General features: G+C 61.1%; 1 protein-coding gene across 1 annotated transcript in view; it reads left to right on the top strand.

Annotated features, from left to right (window-relative positions):
• MOV10L1 (Mov10 like RISC complex RNA helicase 1) overlaps positions 1–7,348 on the top strand; it is a 63,925-nt gene that overhangs the window by 50,985 nt on the left and 5,592 nt on the right. The window contains exons 18-22 of the mRNA XM_029953912.1: positions 4–19; positions 707–828; positions 1,830–1,929; positions 2,720–2,884; positions 6,313–6,486. Coding sequence (XP_029809772.1) covers positions 4–19; positions 707–828; positions 1,830–1,929; positions 2,720–2,884; positions 6,313–6,486 — 577 coding nt within the window. The remainder of the gene's footprint in view (positions 1–3; positions 20–706; positions 829–1,829; positions 1,930–2,719; positions 2,885–6,312; positions 6,487–7,348) is intronic.

The raw sequence follows: 7,348 nt of genomic DNA, 5'->3' as shown, positions 1-7,348 counted from the left end.
CACCTGCAGGTTCGAGGAGGTGAGCCCCCCCCCCCGCCCCCCGCCTCGGTGGGGTGGGCTGCTGTTGTATTTGATACCCAAATGTATTCTTTCTTTCGGACTCTGTTTTATTGGTTTGGCTATAAATGTCTCTCTGGGTTAATGTTCCTGGTTTGCTTAACAAAAGACACAATCTAGAAAACTGTATGCACTTGATTTGGGGATGGATCCGCAGGATGCTGTGTTACATTCATGGCTCCAGAGTCTGTAGAGCATGGACTAAAATTGGTGTGAAAATATAAAATATTTTGATTTTTTTTTAAATTTTCTTTTTTTTAGTGTTTTATTTATTTTTGAGACAGAGAGAGGCAGAGCATGAGCGGGGAGGGGCAGAGAGAGAGGGAGACACAGAATCTGAAGCAGGCTCCAGGCTCTGAGCTGTCAGCACAAAACATGACCGTCAGCACAGAGCCTGACGCGGGGCCTGAACACACGAACGTGTGATCATGACCTGAGCCAAAGCCGGACGCTTAACCGACTGAGCCACCCAGGCGCCCCTAAAATATTTTGATTTAAGAAAACAATTTTTAGTCATTTACTTAGTTTTAATTAAGTGGGGACAGGACAACCTCATCTTTTCGAATTGTTTTCAACTCTGTGACTACATCCAATTGAAAAAAACATTCAATACTCTGACAAGTAAACTGACCACACCTCCTCCCTCCAGACCATCATTGATGCCATCAGGTCGTACTGCAAAGACGGAGAGGACATCTGGAAGGCTTCGCGCTTCCGGATAATAATCACCACGTGCAGCAGCGCGGGGCTCTTCTACCAGATAGGACTGAGGTAGGTGCTAGGCGTGGCCGGGGCCCCGTCCCCCGGGAGCTTCCGTGGGGGGCGGGAGCCACACCCATGCTGAGACCCCCCACGGTGAGAGGGACCCCAGGCTGTGCTGAGGGAGGGAAGGGTGAGGAAGGAGCAGCGGACAGCCCAGGGGTAAACATGAGCAACAGCATCCGCTGGTCAAAGTAACTAAATAACTGAGGAGCGCAGAATTGGAAACCTAAGTGCGGATGCTCTAAGAGATCTGTAACGCTGAGTTTCTTCAGCAGGATGGGGGCATGAGGTGGAAAACCGGAAGCATGTGATTCCCCGTCTTTGGCCCGGGTTGGGGGTGGGGGGCCACAGCCTGACCCCCAGTGCCGGGAGAGCGGGCTATGATGGCGGCTCTGTCGGGCTCGCACGGAAGTTGGTCCGCCCGTGGCTCCCACCTCAGTGTCCCTGCTGCAGAGCTTCTCTGCAGGCTGCCTGGGACCCCGAGCACATGCTCCGCACTACCCTTGGGCCCCCGTTGGCCTGGAGGGTTGGGGTATCATCCTGGCTGAGAGCTCGCTCGTGAGGTGGATCCGGGAGGGCAGCAGCTGCGACGGGGGAAGCGGAGCCACAGGGAGGCGAAGGACCTGCCCGGGGCCACACGGCCTGTGGGGAGAGGAGCTGCCTTCCAGCTGGGCTTCCCGGCCCCTCTGTGCTGTCGACCACCTGTGCCGGGGCCCCCGTCCCCACGCTGTCCTCCCCGGCCTCTCCCCAGCTGTTCCTTCCCGCCCCCCGCCTCTGTGCCCCCGAGACTGCTGACACGCAGGTGCGCCCTGGACAGAGTCCCAGGTGCGCCCCGGACTTCACTCAGGTCTCCTGGCTGGCCCGGGGCCTGCAGTTAATCTGACCAGGTGACACCCGCCTTCCTGGCCATCCCGCCAGGCCCTGGTGCAGATGAGGCCCTGCCATGTGAGTCGGGTGTCACTTGCTCAGACACTGACAGAAATGACCATTTAGTGCATCCTTGGCCTTAGAGTCGGACATTTCACGCACGTGTTTGTGGACGAAGCGGGACAGGCGAGTGAGCCCGAGTGCCTGATTCCTCTGGGGCTGGTTTCGGACGCCAGCGGCCAGGTGAGGCCTGTTTGCTGTGCGACGCTCCTGCATCCCCTGCGCCGGCGTGTGCTCGGGGCACCCCAGGGTGACGGGCTCAGGTGAGGTGCCATGGACCCTGAGGCTCTGCGCAGCTGGGGCCTTGCGTGCACAGGGAAGAAGGGGCTGCTCTGCCTGGATTGATTCACTTATAAAACAGACTCCAGCAGCATTTCCCACTTGCTGCCCCAAATCTGACCCGTCTGCTCCCTCCCCTGCCCTGGCTGCTAACCCTTTTACCCCAGGCTGATGCTTTGGCTCCCTGCTACTCATACCTGTTGCTTCCTCCCGCACTCACCCTGATAGTGACCTGGGGTCCCCCGTCCATGTCACGCAGGAGGGACCTTCCTCACTTCTCTTGGTCCTCCAGACACCGACCTCCTCCCATCCTGGCCGCCTGGGGTGGGGGCCAAAGAGAGAGCAGGGAGCAGACCTGGCTCAGCTGCAGTGTGGGCCGGAGCCAGGCAGTGGGGCACGGGCACAGAGTGCACTTCCAGGAGACGGGGACGGAGGCTGCCGGCCACTCTGTCCCTTCACGTCCCGCCGCCCTCGTCGGAGCCTCTGCCACCTTGCTCCAGCGGCCATGCTGCGTCCCCTGTCTCCTGCAGCCCGTGCTTGTGGCGGCCGGCCGCCTCGCAGCCCCCACTCAGGAGCCTCAGCCCGGCCAGCCACACATGGGGCCCCCGACCTGCTCCCCAAACCTCTCCCAGCTGTGGCTGTGGGTCTGTGCGACTGCTGTGCACTGGTGTGGGTGCCCATCTGTGTGCCACAGATCATTCTCGCCGGGGACCCCATGCAGCTTGGCCCGGTCATTAAGTCCAGACTCGCCATGGCCTACGGGCTGAACGTGTCTATGCTGGAAAGACTGATGGCCCGGCCGGTGTATCTGAGGGACGAAGACGCTTTCGGTGCCTGTGGCGCCTACAACCCCTTGCTGGTAAGCCCAGACCCCCGTGCCCGCGGTGCCTGTGGCCTTCCGCCCCCGCCCCCGTGCGCGCCCCCCACCCCAGAAGGGACTTTCCCAGCAGCTCGGCGGTTCCAGGCTGTCCCGGCTGAGGCTGATGGCTGAGGTTCTGTGGGGCCAGACACGGGAAGAGTTACATCTGGGTTAATGTGGGAAAACGGGAAAGAGCCTTCTAGTTTGTGGTCTGAGAGAGGAGGCCGGGGCTCCGCCCTGTGATGCTACCTGCTGGCGAACCTGCGGATTCCCTGCTCAGCCAGACTCTGAGCGCCTCACAGGGATGAGCCTTGGAATCTGCATTTAGCCCTCACCCCACCCCCGCACCCAGGAACACTGGAGCCTGGGAACCGTGGGTCTCTGGCGTTCCTCATTGAGGTGACTGAAGTGATATATTTTCTAAATTCCTGCAGAACAAAATGAGAGTTTCTTCTAAACTTTAACAGTAAACAGAAAGGACGTGCAGTGATCCTGGGCAAGTTTCCCTGGAAATGGCTTGGGGCCTGTGCCAGGCTCTGGGCCCTCAGGCCTTCTACCCACGTGGGGAACAGAGAGAGCAAGAGCACATGTGGGAGGCAGCGAGGGCTGCGGAGAGCCGGCCCTCAGGAGGTGCGCAGGGCCGTGGACGACTGCCCCGCGGCAGCAGGGGCCCAGGCCGGCCCACACCGGGCAGCAGGGAGCGCCCCGCCTGTGGGAGACACGTGTGTGCCACGTGGCATCCACGTCGCCCCCCCCACCCCCCAGGGCTAGCTGGAGGCAACACCTCCTCCACCTGCCGGCACCACCCCCTCCTCCCCAGGGGGCCCAAGGCTGACCCGGGGCCTGGCCTGGGCGAGCAAGAAGCTGAGATGCCAAATTGAGTTTAGGGTTTTAATTAGCATTTTGGAGGCTGGTTATGTTGTAAGTACTGAATTGAAATTTGTCACCAATGATCAGCAGAAGAGTCCCCAGGCCTGCCAGGTCTTCACACCGGGACGAGGGAAGACCACTTGCGCCGAATGACGCCCCAGGCCAGTTGGCGGCAGGACGTAGATTCCTCTTGCTCCATGTACCGGTGATGTCACCGGCGGCTCCCAGCACGGTCCCACCCAGGCTTCAAGCAGCCCGTGGGTTAGGGGGATGTGCCATTGCCACCGTGGCCTCACGGCCCAGGAGCCAGTGGCTGTCTGCAGCTGAGCTGAGACCAGGCTTCGTGGGCTCACAGAAAGACCGGGACTGCAGGACAGTGGCCGTAGAGGGGAGCATGCAGCCGGACACACAGCCAGCCCCTCCACCCCCGAGGGAGACCCCTCCCCCAGCTGTCTGGACCCAGGGGACCATCGGGCAGCTTTCTCCTCTCTTCCTGATGTTCACCTCCTCTGTTAGAACAGACCCTTAGAGCCCACCCACGGGTTCAGAGGGGCCCAGCTCCCCAGCACTGCACTTCACAGCAGCCCCGTGTCAAGAGGTCCATGAGTCCTGGGGCTCGGAGTCCAGAACGCACCTTCAGGTGACGAGCTCTCCAGGCAGCGACAGTGGAATGGTGGACGCTAAAGTCCCTGGCACAGTGGGTGCAGTTTTCATGCCTAGCTTCAGGGAGGAGCCCCAGTGGGCGCAAGGGTGCCTCGGTGGTCTGTGGGAACCCAGGCCTGGGGGCTCAGCACAGCAGGGGTCAGAGGCAGCACTGAGCGTGTTCCTGCCTCACCAGCAGGCCACCAGGTGTGCTTGGCCTCCCCCCCCCCCCCCCAAGCAGCTGCCCTGGTGCCCGATTTGCCCGGGAGCCTCCCCTCCCTCCATGCTGGGCCAGGGCAAGGAGGGCAGGACAGCCGGAGCGCCCACGGCCTGGGGCGGCGTTGGAGGCCGAGATGGAGAGCAGGCAGTGCCTTGCAGGAAGGCGGCGGCACCTGGGAAGCTGTCGGGCCAAGATGGGGAAGCCACAAAAAAGAGGAGGTGGGTGGAGAGGTAGGGGGTCAGGGTAGGGATGGCCGCTGCAGGGAGGAGGCAAGAAGAGCAAGTTAGACTCCAGAGCCTGAGGGTTTTCCGACCTGCAGATCAGGAGGGACTCGTCGAAGGGGAAAGGCACCTGCTGCCCCTGGAGAATGTGATGGACCCCCAGGTCCTGTGGACGGGGACGGTGGTCGGACAGCGCTCGCTCCATGGTCACCAGGACCCCACCTTGTGCCTGTCAGATTTTGCCTATGCCAACTCTTTCGAGCTGACCCATTCAGGCTGGGGTCAGGGGCCAGGTGCTCAGGAGGGTTTGGAACCTGGCAGGGACACAGGACGCACAAAGGACCAGTTCAGGGTGGTGGGGGCACCTGTAGTTTGATGCATCGGTGGAGCAAGCGGATTCCTCTCTGACACCTAGCAGTCCACACGCCTGCAGCGGCAGCTCCAGGGTGCAGGGCAGCCTGTGCGCCCTGCACTGCCACCTTCCCCAGCGTTGGGCCTTCCCGGGCCTGGACCAGTCGCCGCTGGGGCCCAGGGGTGCACGGGGACACAGAGCAGATGCTGTCCTTTGCTCAGCCTGCCCCAGAGCCTGTCTGGTAAAGTCCACAGTATTCTAGGAGCCGCCACCCCGGAGGCCCCAGGCCCGGGCGGCATGCAGCCTGCCCTGGGTCCAGTCCGTGGCCGCAGACCCGCCCTCCTCCCCGTCATCTCAAGAAAGGACTGCTCGGACCCCAGGTCCACTCGTAGACAAAGGACAAAGTGAAGAAGGTGCAGTATATATACAGTAGGATATGATGCAGCCAGAAAAAAGTTTTGCATTTACCACATGGATCTAGAGGGTGTAACGCGAAGTGAAATGAGAGAAAGACAAAAACTATATGGTTTCACAAAAGAGACAAGACCGACAGACTGGTAAATACAGAGAACAGAGCGGTGGCTTCCAGATGAGAGGGAGCAAGGGTGGGAAGGGGACTAAGAGTGCACTTCCCACGGGCCGGCCGCGCGGCTCAGTCAGTTAAGCGTCCGACTTCAGCTCAGGTCGTGATCTCACGGGTCATGAGTTCGAGCCCCACGTCGGGCTCTGCGTTGACAGTGCCGAGTCTGCTTGGGAGCCTCTCTCTGCCTCTCTCCAGCTCACACGCATGCACTCTCTCTCTCCCAAATACATAAACTTTAAAAAAAAATGCACGTTTCCTGATGGGTCCTGAGGAATGTATGGAATTGTCAATCCTGTCGTGTGGGGAGACTAACAGTAACACTGTTAACTATGTTTCAATTAAAAGATACCAAACCGTCTGTTGAGAACATTGTCAGTGGTGCGAGAGCACTTCTGATGAGGTGACACGTGACGGGCCGGGGAGAGAGGACAGGCAGAAGCAGGCTGCCCCGGAGACGGGCCCCGGCGGTTTTCCCTTGGACGGAAATGCGACACGCATGTGCCGGCGTGGCCTCGCCTGCTTCCAGCTCTCTGTTCGCAGGTTACAAAGCTCGTGAAGAACTACAGGTCCCACTCGGCTCTGCTGGCGCTGCCATCAAGACTCTTCTACCACAAAGAGCTCGAAGTCTGCGCCGACCCCAAGGTGGTGACCTCCCTGCTGGGCTGGGAGAAGCTACCAAAGAAAGGCTTCCCCCTCGTGTTCCACGGCGTGAGGGTGAGTTGTGCCCTGCGCGCGGCCCCCGCTGGCTGCGTGAGCCCCGCGGCGCGTGCGCGGGTCTGCGCGTCTTCCTCGCGTGTGTCTTGTTCCAGTCGGTCGCTAGTGAGGTGCTCACCAGCTGCCGGAGGGCCGATGGCCGGGCTGGGGCCGAAGGGTAAGGCCGGTGAGGCTGGAGCAGACTGAAAGTGCTGGCCTGAGTGGGCGCTGGAATGGGGGGCTGAGGGGAGGCTGGGCACCAGGAGGCCCCATGCCCGCCAAGAGCCTGAGCCGGGTGAGGGGACTGCTGGGGGGGGGAGCCTCCCCATCACCGTGGCCTCACCACGGGGGGTTCCCCAGCAGGAAAGAGCTGGATGCTCAGTAGCCCAGAAACTGGTAAGTGTGCCCTCAAATCAGAGTTTGTACTGAAGTTTAGACCCAGAACTCATCTTTTGCATTAACCACCCCCAAGTTCACATCCAAAATTGGGGCTACGCCCAGACCCCGGAACGGGAGGTGCCGGTGCTGCTGAGGCGCCCGTGGAGTGGTCTGCCCCCTCCTCCATGCAGCCCGCCCCTGGGGGCGTGAATCGGGTGACAGTCCCGCTGCCTTGCGCTTTCTCACACGTGGGCGGAAGGAGGGAGCTGCCCGTCCCGCTGTGGCTGTGGAGCGCCCACGCTTCGGACAAAAGAGAGTCCAGGGAGGGAGGCCGGTCCCTCCCGGCTGGGGATGCTCGGCGCAGCCCCATGGCCGTGCTTTCTCCAGCCTCGTGTGTCGCTCCCCTTCCAGGGAACATTCTGCCCTGTTCTGTCCATCCTCAGACGCTTCTCTGTGTATCAGAAAAACAAGTGAGGAAACATGGCGGGGGGGGGGGGGGGGGGGG

Source organism: Suricata suricatta, chromosome 10, assembly GCF_006229205.1.
Source record: "Suricata suricatta isolate VVHF042 chromosome 10, meerkat_22Aug2017_6uvM2_HiC, whole genome shotgun sequence".
Taxonomy (NCBI): domain Eukaryota; kingdom Metazoa; phylum Chordata; class Mammalia; order Carnivora; family Herpestidae; genus Suricata; species Suricata suricatta.
This window is presented reverse-complemented; position numbering and strand designations above follow the sequence as displayed.